This window comes from Haliotis cracherodii, unplaced genomic scaffold (genome assembly GCF_022045235.1).
Source record: "Haliotis cracherodii isolate W230 unplaced genomic scaffold, xgHalCrac1.p SCAF_9, whole genome shotgun sequence".
Lineage (NCBI taxonomy): Eukaryota > Metazoa > Mollusca > Gastropoda > Lepetellida > Haliotidae > Haliotis > Haliotis cracherodii.
In genome coordinates, this window is record NW_027266343.1 from 37,168,620 (window position 1) to 37,186,870 (window position 18,251).

The 18,251-nt window shown below is 39.0% G+C and overlaps 1 protein-coding gene across 2 annotated transcripts in view; it reads right to left on the reverse strand.

Moving 5' to 3' along the window:
- Window positions 1-16,346, reverse strand: part of LOC139453348 (F-box/LRR-repeat protein fbxl-1-like) — a 64,498-nt gene extending 48,152 nt beyond the window's left edge. Inside the window, exon 1 of one of the 2 annotated variants that reach the window (XM_071235019.1) lies at window positions 16,116-16,346. In XM_071235019.1, the coding sequence (XP_071091120.1) occupies window positions 16,116-16,178 (63 nt within the window). In that variant the 5' untranslated portion in view covers window positions 16,179-16,346. Of the gene's footprint in view, window positions 1-6,534; window positions 6,687-16,115 lie in introns of those variants that run through there. The other variant, XM_071235020.1, reaches the window with a different exon arrangement.
- Between the last annotated feature and the right edge of the window lie 1,905 nt (window positions 16,347-18,251).

Consider the following 18,251-nt stretch of genomic DNA (forward strand, 5'->3'; position numbering starts at 1 on the left):
TGATATTGGAGAAAACTCAGCTTCAATTAATCCATGCTTCCTGTACATTCCTCTCCTTTCCTTCCTGCAGTCATCAGTTGTATATATGCAGAGCTCCAGATAAGCTTTTGGTGTTGTGGGTATTTTACCCATGCATTTTAAAATCATTGGGTATCAGTAATTCTATCTGGGTGTTCAAATTTCTGTTACCCACTAGTTTTTACACATGTGGGTATTTAAGTTAAATATTTATAAACACTATTCATCTCGTCCCTGCAAACTGGTGTCGTGTGGGTTCGAGAGCTTTATAGGACTCAAAAATACCACTTCACAAGAAAGTGTGATGGCAAATGATCGTGATGTAACTGTCATTATGGAGTTTGGCAAGGTTGACGGAATGCCCGTTTATAATTTCAAAATAAGTTGCTGATTTGCTAATCGAATACGCTGGGTTACTGCACAATATTTTGATGATACACACAAGTTATATTTTTGTAGCGTATCTGTAATGTTCGTTGCGTATTTGATACGCTTGGATTATATTTTACTGTGTATTTCTGCATTTCTGATGCGTATTTTACGCAGATACGCAGCATATCTGGAGCTCTGTATATGTCATATCATGTGTCAGAATTGTGAGAAGGAGAAAACTGATCTCTGAGAGTAATGCAGGTTGCTAGGATATATTCTATTTCTTTCCTAATTCAATTGTGTCTCTTCCTTCTGTTGCCATCAATTGCAGTACTTGTGCCTCGTTATGGTAAAATGATGAAATTGGGTATGAGAAACGTGATATGGTGTAATTTATTTTGAGAGAAATGAAGCCTGCTTGCATTGGGTTACCTTCCATCCATCCTTTTATTAATCCCTGTGGCTGATGGTAGAGAGTATTATGGCAGAAGTTAATGTTCTGAAATGACACTTAGTCTATTTCAGGCACCAAAAAGAAATGTTTTAGAGATCAACAAGTGAAGGTTAAATTTGTGATTACATTTTGTATTACTTTTTGGATCGATTTGAAAAGTTATAAACTATGACAAACTTTTGTTTTGTATATATTAAGCATTGTTACCATTTATCCAATGCTTACAGTATAGCCAATGGACACTTAAAATTTATAGAAGGAGAATCTTGTTACTCTGTAGATAGTAGTGAGTGAGAGACTTGTGTTTTATGAATCTTTGAACAGTATTTCAGTTATATTACAGCATTTGAGCTTTTTAAGGAAAGCATTGTTTTAGGGCTGGGATGGGTCCAAATTTACTGCCTGGGTACCCACCCCCATATTACCCAACCCTACCCGGCTACCCACTGTAGGTCACAAAGGAAAGGTACAAAATGTCAGTTGGATTTTTTTTACCATAGCCCGAAACATATTTAGATACATGTATTAAACAATCTGATCATGCATACACTGAAGATGGCTTAAGTTATATCTTTATTCAACCATACGAAAAGTCAGAAAGAGTGAGTGCATAGTCAGAAATCATTAGCAACCTGTTATGTAACCACTGTGCTGAGTATACTGTATATAGAGAATCTCACCCTCGTGTCTTTTGATATCAAATATATCAACATGAGTTGATAAAAGTGGAAAAACTCTGAGGCATGCTGAGGATTTTTTTTCACTTTTATCAACGAGTGTTGATATATTTGATATCAAAAGATACGAGAGTGAGATTTTATTTATCATCCAACATCATTCTTCCAACTTTTTCATCTCACCCAAGCGATATCTCCTGTAGGAGCCAGTTTTGGATGATAAAGAGTATTTGTCATTAAACAATATATTGCATGACTAACCACGGGTCCAGGTAGTCCTGTGTCCTACTCAGTACCTGTCCGACCTGGGTACCCGAGTTACCCGTCCCAGCCCTACATTGTTTGCTGAAGACAAGGTCTAACCGGAATCTTCATAGGGGATGTGGACTATAAGGAAATATGCCTTGGCATGGTTATCCAACTTTACCCGAAAGAAAAGCTTTATTATTTAAGCCAGCTCCTTTGTTTTGTTTTGATACCAAAGTTCTGTGTTCATTTCTCCACATGAATGTTAGTGACATGGATTCTTGGTGACTCCAGCCATGATATTTCTTGAATAGTGTTAAAAGAAATGTAGCACCTTATTCACTTGCTACTCCAACTTAAATATTCTAAAGCAGACTGCATTTGTTATGCTTCTTAGTAGACAAATGTATAAGAACTTCCACTGTAACAGTGAATGAGTGAGTGAGTATAGTTTTACGCTGCTTTTAGCAATATTCCAGCAATATCACAGCGGGGGACGCCAGAAATTGGCTTCACACGTTGTTCCCATGTGGGGAATCGAACCCGGGTCTTCGGAGAGATGGACTTACGCTTTAACCACTAGGCTACCCCACCGCCCCAGGAGCTGTCAGGGGAATGAGAATGGAATGGGGTGATTGTAGGATCATATATCTGCTGTAAATTCTGTAACAGAAACTCAATGCCAGGCAGGGGTACATATATACAGTTGTGGAGCACTTGACTCAAACATAGTCTACGGGACCTCCTGCAGGTCTCCCTCTTCAGGAAATCTGACCAGTATTCAGGCAGTGTGTTTATGGGAGGCACAATATAATGGTAGAGGATGGATGACACGGGCCAGGTGCAGGAATGCAATACTGGCTATCTGGCTACTGGCCCTCCGACTACTGGCTATCTGGCTACCAGCTCTCTGACTACAGCACAGCTGGCTAGATCCATAAAGGGTTAATGAGGGCCATGACTGGCGTGTGTTTCAAAACATCCTTAATGAAAAACAAAATGACCTCTTCTGTCAAATATCCACAGAGGTCTTCCTGTATCTACAGTAAATGTTTTGAAAACATCAAATGTTCAGTGACCTGTGTTTTTATAATTAAGCCCTTGCGGCCTGGCTGACTGAGGCCTGCGTGTAGGTTTGCTCAAGTATAGGTATCCGTGGATGTCTGTAAACAGTGGTTAAATGCATCATGAAATGCTATCATCAAAAGTTTGAACAAGATTGTTATCTTAATTTCAGTATTACATGTTGGTAATTTATTAACTGCCAGAAAATTTAAAGCTCATTTCAAAACCACTAAAATGAAGATTGTGTAAGTCTAGTGTTAAATGTATGGTAAATATTATGATGAATTTCTGCCGTTGTTTGCCCTTTATCTTCCATGCATTCATCTATTCATACAAATGTAAGTATGCGACTCAAAAGAAGTTAAGCACCACCGGATTCTTGTGTATGACTATACTTAATCTGTCATGGCGTGGGAGATTAACAATAGTCATATGAAAGAATCAGGTGATCCTTAACCTCTTTTGAGTAATATATGTTACTCAATTCCGTTATTCAGTTGTTTAGGACCAGTACAAGCAGTCATGTTTGACAGCTGTGTATGATACTGTCAGCCAATTCCATCGATCCCTGCTTTTCCTTTCCTCTGTTATTTAGAGTTTTAAGCACTCTCCTGTATACAAGGAACATCACATTATACTGAAGCATGTATTTACCATGTATGTGTCTGTACCTTGACTTTGACAAGTTCATGAAATAATGACATACATTTGAGAGGGTCATGTTGCTTGATTGGTTGATTTGTTGATTTCCGCACTCAGCAATAGTCCAGTTATATAACAGCAGTCTCTTTGAATAATCATTTTACGGGGCAAGGGAGTTAACTGACCATAAAGTCCAGTTTCTACCTTTGACGAACTTAGTAAAGCTGGAATTATGTGGCTCAATCGTTACTCAGCACTACCAGTGGCTATGTTGCTTCTTAATAATGTCGCTCTTATTGACCAATGAGAATCAGATTCCACCTATCTTATTACTCGCATTTGCTTCAAACAAAATCGGTAATCAAGATCTACCTTACCATGCTTACAAAATGCATCAAATTACTTGTAAAAAAACAAAAAGATTAGGAAACTTTCTGTCAACTCTGAATTAACTGTAGACATGCTTTTCAAATCCTGCTATCGACTCAAATGTGCATGACATTATGTATACTGGAAGTCGATTTTGTTACATGATTTTGAATGGACTTAAGACCCGTCAGTCCAGCCATGTCCAACTCCCTTGTTTTGAGAAGATGTGAATAATCAACTTGAGTGACATCATTTTTGTTTGTTTATTTGTTTGTTTGTTGTTTAACGCCACACTCAGCAATATTCCAGCTATATGACAGTGGTCTGTAAATAATCAAGTCTGGACCAGACAATCCAGTGATTGAGATCATGAGTATCGATCCACGCAATTGGGGTACGATGACATGCATCAACCAAGTCAGCGAGCCTGACCACCCGATCCCGTTAGTCGCCTCTTACAACAAGCATAGTCGCCTTTTATGGCAAGCATGGGTTGCTGAAGACCTATTCTACCCAGGATCTTTAGGGGCCGAGTGACATCATGAACATCGATCTATGCAATTTGGATTTGAAGATTGCAATCCACCAAGTCACTGAACGTGACCACACGTCTCTACAAACATGACCAATTCTAACCTGGCATCCTGGAACATGTAGAAAACGGGCCCAAGTTTTGTGTATTCTGATATACAAGGTTCATGCTTTGTCATGGTCATGATCATGTCCTAAAGGAATCTCATGAAATAATGACATACGTTTGGGAAGGTCATGAAAATGGACATGTTTTCCCTGGATAAAAGATATGGTGGGTAATTCAGTTCCGTAAGGAGTCTCTTAGACTAACGCCAGTTGTCTCTGAAAATATATCATTTTGACAGAAACAAGCAACTCCCTTTAAATTAAAAAGGAGCTTCAGGGAGATGGGAGATTCAGAACTTGAACCTGTGGAAAATCTAGCCTTGCTTTATTTAGGACTACAGACCCGTGAAGATCCCGGGTAGAATAGGTCTTCAGCAACCCATGCTTGCCGTAAAAGGCGACTATGCTTGTCGATAAAGGCGACTAACGGGATCGGGTGGTCAGGCTCGCTGACTTGGTTGATGCATGTCATCGATCCCAATTGCGTGGATCAATGCTCATGATATTAATCACTGGATTGTCTGGTCCAGACTCGATTATTTACAGACCACCGTCATATAGCTGGAATATTGCTGAGTGCGGCGTTAAACAACAAACCAACCAACCAATTTAGGACTACAGCATTACTAGTAGTAAGGGTTGGTCGGAAGGGAAAATATTATGATTATGTGACAGTGAGACTTATAAGGAATGTCTTGAAACAATTACATATGTTTGGGGAGGGACATCAGTTTGTACCCATTGCAGAATATTTCTTGATTCAAATCCTGTTTTATGAAGCTATATATTATTGATATATACAGATAGATATGAACATCACCCTTGTCTCAATTATTCTTCTCCTTTCAACTTTTACTCAAGCACCTAATGAAGAAATATGGGATGTCCTCATCAGTTAAATGTATCCATCAGTATCGATTTACAGCATTTGTTAACTCATTCGCACTCAAACAGGAAGTGAAATTAAAAAAATGTTTCACAAAGCCTAATGCATTTTACCATCACGCTGTTTGTCAGCTGTGAAGACGAAGATATTGATTCTTTGTGGCTTTGTCTTACTTAGATGTACACATGTTGCGTACCTGGTCCAGGTTACTGAAGCCTGGCTGTACACTGCAGCCCTCACCGACTTTGTATCTATATTCAAACTGAGCAGTCCAGGGGTAGCCTTGTGGTTTAAAGACGTTCGCTCGTCACACCGAAGGCCCAGGTTTGATACCCACATTGGTACAATGTGTGAAGCCAATTTGTGGTGTTCCCTGCCGTGATATTGCTGGAATATTGCTAAAAGCGGTGTAAAAACCATACTCACTCACTATATTCAAATTGACAACAGTAGGAATTTTCAACCTACAAATTTATATAATGCCAAATAATTCTAATTTTCAAACTTTTCAAATTCGTGCTCTATGAAATTATGTAAACCATCCTTTCTCTGTAATAAACAGAATAGGTTATCAGGTATCAGCGAAGAAAAAAACCAATTCTGTATAATTCCCAGTGGCTTGAGAGTTATTATGCCATAACCACTAAGGATTTGCTTGACATTCATGTGAACTTTGTATTATGACAGTAACATGAAGTGGTGACTTGTGGCCTTTTGTTGACATTCTAGTGACTTCAGATAAAGCCATCATCATGCTCATATAATGTGTGATCTTTAATACTATAGGTTCGACCTTCAGTAGTAAATTAATGAAGATTTCACCATCAAAATAAATTATTTTGTTTTAAAAGGTTTGAAAAATGAGATATTAATGATGTCAACAATATTGATATAGAATTCGGAACTTTCGAACAGTTGTGTTAAATGAATCATAATGAAAGTAAAACAAAATTATATAAAAATGAAATTTCAACACAGCATCTTGCATTGATAATCATCAGCAACTGTTAATTCATCATAAAAATACAATAGACAAATGACTTCACAATATATATCAACATGAATAAAATCCTTGGTAATTATATCAGTGACATGATATAAACAGGTCCTAAGACAATGTAAATGACAAGTCGTGTAGAGCTTAATGTATGGTGACATTTCCTTACCATAATCACACAGATAGAATCCAATTTTTGGGGTAAGATCCGACACACATCTACTCGCATCCATCGACCATGTAACAAATAGTCTTCACATGTTCAGCACAACCAAAGTACCACTTGAGACTGGACCGCTTCTAATAAGCACCAAAGGTACCCCAAATTCCCGCCTGGCGTTTAGAAGGTTAGGTTTGCTATCACAGTGAACTTCAAACAGACAGGGATTCCGCGGCCCACGCTATAACACTGGCTATAGCAAGCAGAGTCTTGCTGTCATCTGAGCTTGGAGGAATCTTCATTCAACAGGACCATCACTGCCGCCATTTCTCCCCACACAACTCATCCCTTGTCGAGTTTGCCAACAAAACTGAGGAAATGACATGGATGGATCATATCTATCATTGATGTGTTGAAACCAACACAATATATCAAGCCCCATGCAAAAGTAATTATTGTAAATGTTAATGTGTTGGGAATGGCTCTGGTATGGTTCTTTTTGAAAAGTTGTTTGTTTATTTTTACAATGTTGGCTTTATGCTTGGTTAATTAATTTTAATCATGATGTGGAGTTTTACTTGACTACAAGTCTAGGGTTCCAGTGGACCCCAATAATTTTGTTTGTTTGTTTGTTGTTTAACGCCACACTCAACAAAATTCCAGCTGTATGAAGGCAGTCTGATCAAGTCAGGACCAGACAATCCACTGATTGACATCATGAGCATTGATCTGGTATGATGACATGCATGCATCAACCAAATTAGCGAGTCTGACCACCCAATCCCGTGAGTCACCTCTTACCACAAGCATGGGTTCCTGAAGACCTTTTCTAACCCTGAATCTTCACAGGTCCCCAATAATTAATGTAAGCGTTCCTAAGGGAATATGATGGTCCTGTAAAGTAATGAAACCTTAAAAAGATTTCATAATTACTTCAATTACAAGACCTTTGTCAAGAATTGGGTACATTGTTATTGTGCTTCCTTTGACAAGCAACGCTGTGTTTTTTTCAGAATCCATTCAAAACATTTGTGCAAACTGGACGCTCATTTCGGCATTATATAACCCTGATGATGGAATTAAATAACTGAAATACATCTATTTCTTTGAATATTTAAAAGACTGTATTTGCCATTTTGAGCACCCTACTCCAATAAGGGCCCACTGTTAAGTCTTCTTAACACCCTCTAGAGTATTTTCTTTTGTACACTGAACAGCAAAAGAAACATCACTTCATGAAAATACTTCAATACAAAGTTTCCCACGCTTTCCATGATAATCAAGGGGTGGTGGGGTAGCCTAGTGGTTAAAGCTTTCGCTTGTCACGCGGAAGACCCGGGTTCGATTCCCTACATGAGTAGCCTGCAACCTCGGGGTATCGCGGTACTTGTCATGTACGCTAAACAGAACAAAATGCACTCACTAACCTTTATGATTATTCGTGTTCTCTGTATCAGATATCATTCATTTTATCAAACAATGCATATTTTACTGATAAAAGTTCATTATTCACATTAGTAGCTCCGAGTAAAAGCCGGGCCTCGCGCTCTGTTTGACAAGGGTGAGAACTCCATCGTATCGCGGTACAGAGAAAAGTTGTGTATGGAGGTCCGAATTGGACAAAAAGAGGACATAATTCTACCAACCACTTGGTATGATCATGCCAGACATCAGTGATTTGTCCAGACAAGTGCAAAGACAGCACAAGTAAAATTCTAAATGTGTTTTCAGCAATAGGTATTCAATGCATTTCTACCGAAAAGTAAGAGAAAAATATTTTTGTAAGTCAACAACAAAATATCAGAAATGATATTTTAAGATTGTTTAAAAAAAATTGGATGACAATAATTTGTCACAAAATGGAAAAATGTTAAAAGTCAACAATAAATATATATAAAGCACTCCTAGTATGCCCAAAGTATGTATTTATCTTTTGACTTCTAGTGAAGAACGTATTTCTAAGTTTGGCATTATGGCCCTTATGATCTCCCGATAGATTCTGGGCACAGAGCGGGAAAAAATGTGCGGACTACGTAACTTCCGTTACCTCATTAGTCGCCATGAATATGCAGATGATCTAGTTCAGGTCGATCGAGAAAGTTTACTTGGGGAACTGCGGGTTATATCGTTGGCCATTGATAGATGGGGGTAAGGCAATATTACAACAGATGCCAGAAATATATATTGACGGATTAATAACTCCTTACTTATAGCAGACGGAACATTCCGAGGAAATTGAAATTGTTTACGAAGTGAGCACTTCCTGGTTACCGATTTGCATTAATAGACAGCCGCTAAGAGGCGTGTCCCGCGTGAACTATCAGAAATCACAAATGCCGCGATACGATGAATGCCGCGGTACCATGGGGTCCGAGTATACAATGTGTAAAGCCCATTTATGGTGTCTCCCATCGTGATATTGCTTGAATATTGCTAAAAGCGGCTTAAAACCGCACTCACTCACTCACTCACTCACTCACTCACTCACTCACTCACTCATTGTTTACCCAATGTTGAAATTTCAAGATAATTTTGATTACAGAATACAGATGATGTATTATTTCAAATCCTAGTCAGCTCTTGAAACATGAAGTACTGGGTCTGTACTGGAATCAATACATTTAGCATGCATAAGTATATAATATTTTCATCACATGTCAGGATTAACAGATGAAAAGTAAGAGCACATTGTAATCAGTATGGTAAGTGTCACAGCAAACCAATGGCAGCTTGCTGGTGACTGCCAATGGGACATGCTGAACCACATGTACAGTCAGGTCATGGCGGTCCCCTACTTGGCACCGAGGCATGCAGTGATTCTTTGTGTAAAACTGATTTGGTGTCTCATTTGTGACCAACTCGTGTTATTCCGGGACAAGCCGAATAGCGACTTGTGCTCCTCTCATGGCCATTTTTGCGACCGGGTTTCGTCTTAACGCAAACGGGCATACCTAAAACAATTGTCAATTCGTTGCGTAATGGTTCACATATATTTCGCCATATATTATATATATTTCAGATGCAATTTAAAGCACATCGGGACGTGCAGAATTATAAAGTATGATTGAACACATTTAACTGTGTCTTGGGTATATTTTTAGATGCAAGACATATGTAAAATCAAAAATTATTTCTGAGGGATTCTTTGACGAAGTACTTGAAACCATACACGCATTCTGATTGGTTTTTCGTATTTTCACACATACCGTATATCGCTGTGTATAAGGCGACCCCACGTATAAGACGACCCCCCTGTACACGCCTTAAAAATCAACCCAAAATCCTATACTCCGTGTATAAGGCGACCTGGAATGAAACACATCACAAGTCTGACTGATATACCGGTAGAAGATTTAACGTGCTCTTGCCGACTGTAGCGTATTTCGCACACGGACATCACAAATTAGTTAGTTAGTTACTTTGGAGATTTAATGTGCGCTTTCCGACTGATGCGTATTTCGCACACATCACAAGTGCGCACACAAACCTTATATATGCAATAAAAATATGTTTATCTTGCGTTGGTTTTTTTCTACAATGATAGGTCGCATGTGTAACTCCGGCACACGTCGCCATTTTGTGTTTACACGGTACGACACCAAATTGGTGCCCGTAAAATAAAATTCATTTATGAAGTAATAACATATAAGAGACAATGGTGAGTAATTTAATCGCCAATGAACTATGTTGTAACTAACTAGGCTTATGTTTGCTTCACATTCAGCGTGTTTATTCCACAATCACTTGTACACACCGTCTCCAACACTTGTTAATACAACTGTAAAAACAGCGGGAATTGATTTCAGCTTCACCGGTTATCACATGTTAGGTCACATGTGCAATATGCAAATGATTACTGGTACTTCCGGCTCTCTACTCACGGATGTTGATTGTTTTACCGTGTCAGCTGGTTCGACAATCTGCATCGAGGCGAGGGTCATTTCAACTTTATTTGCAGAAATTATTAAACTTTATTCAAGGAAAAGAGATACAAATCATGTTTATGTATGGAAATAGTTATTTGAACAGTTATTTAGGACGAAATGCAAAGTTTTATTGTCAAATGCTGGGCTGGCTATCGGACGCCGGTTGACATTGCCAGTGGAAAAAAATGTGAGATCTTCGACTCCGTGTATAAGACGACCCCCCTTCTTAGCCCCCTCATTTTAAAGTACGAAAAACTCGCCTTGTACACAGCGATATACGGTAACATTCATCGATAGGGGGCGAGTGGTGACGAATGACAATGTCTCAGTGTAATGAAGGTAACCATTAACAGTTAGACTGATATATACTACTCAAAAGGAGTTAAGGAATGCCGATTCACACATTAAATATAGTAATATGAAAGGATCGGATGCTCTTTAACTTCATTTGAGCAGTATTCATACTAAAATTCGACTTTGCAGACCAAGGAACAACTTGGATCAAAATGATGGGATTAACAGTTTGTCAGAGCCAGGTCTCCCTTAAAGTCTTTGACTGAGAGAAATGTATAGAAAATCATGACAAGAGGTGCAATACATGCCAGCAATATTATACCAACTGGGTGGATCGATGCTCATGATATCAATCACTGGATTCTCTGATCCAGACTTCATTATTTACAGATCATCGGCAATTAGGTGGAATATTGCCAAGTGTGGTGTTAAACAACAAACATTGAACCATAGACCCATGGGGGTTCATGAGGATGTCCTGGTGAGGAAAGAGTAGGTTCATAGTATTCAGTCGTAAGACAGCCTCCGTGGTCTAATGGGAGAGCGTCCGCCAGGAGAGCGGAAGGTCCGGGGTTCGATCCCCAGCCGCTTCAAACCAAAAGACGTTTAAATGGTACTTGTTGTTACCCTGGCTGGCGCTCGGCATTAAGGGGCTAAAACAAGGACTGGTCGGCTCGGAGTCAGTATACTGTGTCTGAGTGGGGTATTCATATAAAACCTGGCATGGTATCTCAGTGGGCTAGCACTATAAATCGGCATCAGTCAGGACTAGTACAAGCAGCCAGACACACACACATACACGTACATGCACGTCGCTATATAAGTGCAATAATCTTGGACGCAACGTTAAACCCCATTTCACCTCCCCTAGTATTCAGTCGTAGCGCTAAGATGATCATAACTCCCATACTCTGACATTCACCTATGACAGTAGTAGTGCTGGTACTGGAGCACAGCTAAAGGCTCAGAGACTGATCCAATAGCTGTCTACAAGATCAACTTACTTTAAACACAGATGTGCTAGGCCTTGGTACCCACATATGGGGCTGTACCCTTGAACTAATGGGTCATCTAATTCACTGTCCAGAGCTGCTTCCCTTGGGCACATCAGCGCAACCTATGATTATGAGTTCAATTCCTGGTTCACTCCGATTATGTTATCAGGTTTGTCAGCACCATCCATGCTCGTGGGTTTCACCAAAGTTGTAAATGCCTGAGACCTGCATCACTTCGGGCTTTCCTCCCATTAAACTGATATAACTGGAATAGTTACCTACCTCCACCCAGCTTGCAGGCCGAGCTGGCCATGCTAATTAAGCCATGCCTCCTCGTTAGTGCTTTTTAAAGATTCAGTGTGGATTGTTAAAAATTGAGACCTCCAAATATGTTCACGCTGAGTTTATGTTTTCACACCTGTTTTTCTTGGCCTTCATTATTGTACATCATACTGGCTATATTTTGGTAAGAAAAACCTATCACTATTTTTCATGATAGTTGGACTTTAAAATGGTACGAGCACCTTTAGGCACTACAATCGCTTTGTGAAATGGTGCCATTGGAACTGTTCCGTTATGAAGTAGCAGTAGTTACGAATGTTTGTAATATTATATTGTGAGATCTGATAAGGCCAGATTATTGGTATTTCTTGTTTTATTAATAGAAATATCAACCCAGTTAACCAAGAGGCAAGAAATAAAATATGGCAATAAAAGAAATTGCCAATTTTACTATTTCTAGGGTTGTCAAACAACAAGAAAATATATTGTTCTGGCCTAAATATGGAAACCACATGACAAGTTTAGAAAAAGATTGGAAATTTATTCCTATCTTATAGACATGTTGTGAGAAGGATAATCTAGTTGCATGGTTACAGGCAGGAAACTGTTTTTATGACCCATTTGTACATGTGCATTCCTGATAGCATCCTAAGTGGCAACCTCAGAAACTGAGGCACACTGTCATCTCTGGCAGTCACAGTGAACAGCCAGCAAGTTGAGCGTAATCTAAATGGCAAATGACGTTTATTTTGAGTCACTGACGTACTAATATCAAATTATGTATGAAACATGTCAAGACTGAGTAAGAAGTTTACTGGTTAAATTTTCGCCTCAGTTTGCGATTTATTTTGTCTTTCCACATGTTCACAGAACTACAATGCTACCAACTACAAGGAGACTGCATTCACAGCTGCTCCCAGTTCCAAGACACTAGGGTTTGAATCCCAGCTGATTGTTAGACCAGGTCTTGTGTAGTTGTCACCAAATACCTGCATGACTTTGGGTTTTCTCCCACATCATGACATAACACTGACAGCGTTAAACACAACTCACTCACTCACTCACTCACTCACTCACTCACTCACTCACTCACTCATCATGGTTCCACGTCACAAAGCTACAACATTCGGAACTCCCTTTAGGCCATATATTATTTTCTAGTTTGTTTACAAGACTGACTGACATAAAAAATATAACAGCTTTTGACAAAAAAAGATAGAACAATTCATAGACCTTCAGTATCATCATCATATAGCTGCAATATTGCTGGCTGTGGCATAAAACATCATTCACTCATTTAATATGTTAATTTTTATTTTTCAAAATTAGGCAAAAGTGCCATCCAATTTTACCTTCTTTCATCACAAAGCCAAACATAAGCCGTCAAGGGGAAACAATCCCTATACTTATAACCATGCACAGAATCAGCTACGACTGATTGATTTGGCTAAATATGAAAATGAAATGGAACGTCACTTAGTTTTGTTGATGGTTTATATAAAAACACTGAGGCATCATAAATGCCTTTATGTGTGTTATATGTCAGCAGAAATGTATGTTTGTATGTTTGTTTGTTGTTTAACGCCACACTCAGCAATATTCGTGCAGTATGACAGCGGTCTGTAAATAATCGACTTTGGACCAGACAATCCAGTGATTGACATCATGAGCATCTATTCACACAATTGGGATACGATGACATGCATCAACCAAGTCAGTGAGCCTGACCACCTGATCCCATTAGTTGCCTCTTACGACAATCATAGGTTGCTGAAGGCCTATTCTAACCCGGATCTTCATAGGTCTCGAAATATATGTAAATTTTAATTATATTCTTCCATTATTGATGAAAATAGTGTTAGTGGATCTGAATCCAGCAGATAAGGAGCTGAGTCAATATCAATACGCAGAATGTTAAATGGAAAGTTCTACTTTTGTTTCATTAAGCAATGAAGTAAGCCAGCAGTATTTCAGTATCGCCAGTCTTTGTTTTGTCTAATACGTTAACACAGAAACTCTTCACTGTACATGATGAATCAGCCACGATGGACACATTAGGAAGTACATGCCTCTTGGCCACGCGTCTGAGTTTCATATACAAACGACTCTCTGGGGATTCTGGGTTAGCATTGTTCCGTGCAACCCACGGAGGTCGTAAGAAGTGACTAACAGATCTGGTGGTCATGCTTGCTGACTTGCCTGACGCATGTCATCATATCCAATTGTGTACATCATGATGTCAATTACTGGATTGCCTTGGGTATTTACAGGCCGCTGTCATACAGCTGGAATATTGCTGAACGCAGTGCTAAACAACAGACAGATACAAATTTGTGGCTTTTCCTTCACACTGAGGGTCTTTGTGGGATTGGTGAGGGGCAGAATAATTTAGTAACCTACATGTCTACTTTCAAGTATAAGTCTTGTGTAAGTTGAGGAATAGTTCCGTTAATCTCCTCAAAGAATCCTTAAATAGGGTAAGATGGAATATATGTGGGTATTGGACGGGATATATTGACTTATATTGACTTGTTAGTTCGCAATGGAACTAGTGAATAATTGAGTATGCTTTTTTACGCTGCTTTTAGCCATATTCCATCACGTCTGGGACACCAGAAATGGGCTTCACACATTGTACCCACGTTGGGATTCGAACCGGGTCTTCGGCGTGACGAGCGAACGCTTTAACCACTAGGCTACCCGACACACCGAAGGAACTAGTGAATGAGTGAGAGGGGTTTTACTTCATTCACAGTGATCATGACAACCTGATACCTGTGATTGAACCTGGAGCAGGTAAACCAACAGCTAGTTAATGATGACCATCTGATCTGTGCCACCAGAGTACACCCCTATATTAACACAGCTAAGTCACAGAGAGTTGCCATGGTGGTCAACACTATCTAATTAATGTTCAGACTCCGCAACCATTGAGCCACTGATCCCTATGTTAGTCTCTATTTGTTCTGAGATGACCTTGGCCCAGAAACACCACCATTAGAAATTTTGAAAATAATATATTTTACCCAGGTAATAGCTATTTGATGAATTTTTTTATTTAGCCTGTCATACAGACCCAGAAACAAATTTATCCAATACAGCCGATGCAAGTCTATAATATTTGGCAAGTCCAAAATTCTGCAGTATCAGGCACATGAAGAGAGTCTCTGGGCTCCTTTTTAGTATGTTTCATAACTTTAATTAACTGTTTTTATCTGTCAAATATATTCATTTCAGAGACTAGATGTTAGTCTAGAAATTTATGTGCGTATTCTTTGGTTGAATTCTTTATTTAACAGATTGGTTAATTACATGAATATTCTTCTGTCAAACTTGTCATCAGTGAGAAACAATGAACATAACCAACAAGTGACTAAAATTAGACTGTTGTTTGTTTATTTGTGAGAGAAGTCATCTCTATTTGTTGTTTCTTGGTAATGTGTATAGTTATTTTTCACCAGGCCAGATGATTGGACATTAAATAGTGCCTAAGTTTGTCAAGCTTGCCATTCCATTACAGTATGACTGACATATGTATATAAACAACCTGCTGTATGCTTGGAGAGATGGAGCATCCTTGAACTATACCGAGATATTTGATACCTTTTCTTTTTCATAATAAATGTTATGTATAATACAATTTCCTTTTCATAATATACGTCATGTATTTATAATATATGGTTAATTTAGATTATGAATTCATAAGCTCTTTAGATAGTATGCATTACTGACAAAAAAATACATTGTCAAGGTTTGTTTTGATAGGTGTTGGCGCTGATGAAACACAGACACAATGCCAACAAAAAATTTGCTGATTCAGTTTTAATGTGTTTTCTTTGCTTGACCTGTCATGAGTTTATATGTTCATTAGCAGTTAAATCTATAATATCATCCATAAATATTTACCAAGTGACATTAACCTTATCATCAGAAACCAGACACTATAAACCCAGTCAGAAGAAAGTTTCAGATCTGAAAACAAACATAATGCCAAAATGGTATCATATGTTAGACATTACTCTGGATGATATACCATTGAGATGAACACAAGGCACACCACACACCCCAGTTATCTTAACCGATGTGCACCAACCTTCATCCTGATGCTAGCATCATTCCGCCTACTGTCATCCATCACGTTCACTTCTCCTGGCATTCTCGTATTCCACACTCGGGGTATAAACTCTCTTATCACCGGGTGTTACTCCTGGTTCTGTTGGTCACTCTTAGGGACGTCCAGTCAGCCAGAAGACTTGTTTGAGCTCCTCTGGCCACTAATTCTGCCCATGTGCAGTGCCAAATTTGGCTGCAAGATTCCTACGTCTTCAGATACAGTGGGCAGTGTTATGTATACTACAGCTGGCTGCATGCTCAGTGTCGGAGTGTGTAGGTTATGGATGGCACAAGAACCCATCCAGCCATTAATTGACTTGGATGTGATAAGCACCTGACTTTATCATTAGTAGTAATGTATTGAAGTCTGTTCATGGGCAATTAGAGAAGGTGGGCAATTAATTGTTGTTGCACTCGTTTAAGTCCCAGGTTTGTTAAAATAGAAGCAGTTCTTGAGATGCTACTGTCCCATGTGTTTGGTATTACTGTATATTTTCTTTATTTTCTTGGGTGTAAGGTAGCTTAGTGGTTAAAATGTTGACCTTTCTCACAAAAGATCTGGGTTTCTTTTCCAGATATGGGTACAATATGTAGAGTCCTGATTGTTCAACTGTGAGGTTGCTTCTATTTAAGAGCTAAGTGCAGTGGGAAATTCAAATGACTCACTGTTTTCTTTATCATTCGTGCGATGGGGTAGCCCAGTGGTTATCCTGAAGACCCGGATTCGAACCCACATGGGTACAATTTGTGGAGCACATTTCTGGTGTCCCCTGCCGTGATACTGGTGGAATATTGCTAAAAGTGGCGTAAAACCATACCCACTCCCTTCTATGGTATTGATTCACTGAAATAATGTTCAAAGCCTTCTTAAAACAGAACTGTCACTTTATGTTTAATGCGTTATATTTTCATTTTAGATGATAAATATGTATGGTGGTTAATTGTGTTTTATAATGATGGCTTTTTGTCCCAAACCATGATTATTTTCAGTGTAACATAAAATGAACACCTGCAAGAATCATTCTGAACTCTATACAGGAAAACATGAATAATAAACGTGGCAGTGTTTTCTATCCACTTACATTAGCATTGTTAGGTTAATATGTGCTTGTATCTGTGGTGAAGTGAACACATGAATAATGAAATTATTCCTTGCCATGAGCTTTGCCTGTTGAGTAATGAATCATAAGCGCTCGCCCCAGTGCTGAAATGCTAGTAGTGTAAAACTGCCATGTTGTGTGATAGAAACTCCCAGTCATTCAGACATCCTTAGGTTCATTGTCAACTAGCATGTGAAGACATCTACAGTCATTTCTCATATGTGGGTCATATTTACATGAACTCTCAGAGTCAGGGAGATTGTTGTTGTAACAGTGCTGCTGACATAGAGATGATTACATGAGCATGTGTGTCATACTGATTTTTACGAAATGAGTGTCAGAATTATTGTATTTCCCGAGCGGGAAATAGGGTAATACGTGAAGTGAAGTGCATCAAATCACTTCAGCACCTTGATAAAAGAAAAGATTTGCAAAATATCTGTTGACACCCAGTTGGCACTACACATGCTTAGAAAACCCTGCAGTCAACTGAAATCTGCACGTTGAAATCTGTGTTGTTTACAAACCGGATGTGTAGTTCGTTATGCGATTTTGACTGGAATATGCATAGACTCATTAGTCCAGCCAAAATGTACCACTGGAATTCCAGCCTAGTTTGGCAAGGGTGGAAACTGGACTTTTATTATAAGGGTTACACTATTTTTCAGGGCATTATCATTTGCAGAAGCCCAAGGTCATCCATTAACTCCTGACGAAGGAGTGCAGTTGATTGAACGACCGAGGGCTTCTGCAAATGATAATGCTCTGAAAAATAGCGTTACCGTTATTATAGCTAAAATGGATAGAATTTAGTGAAACATTTAGTGCAATCAACACAAATTTCACTGACCCACTTTTACAAATATGGAAACGCCATAGAACAAACCAAATGGCATCACTATTGGACGTGACATCACCTTCCCATATCCCTATGACGTCACCTAACAACGTGCATGATAATGGCCCATCGTCAAGCAATATGAGTGAGTGAGTGAGCTGGGTTTAACGCCGCTTTT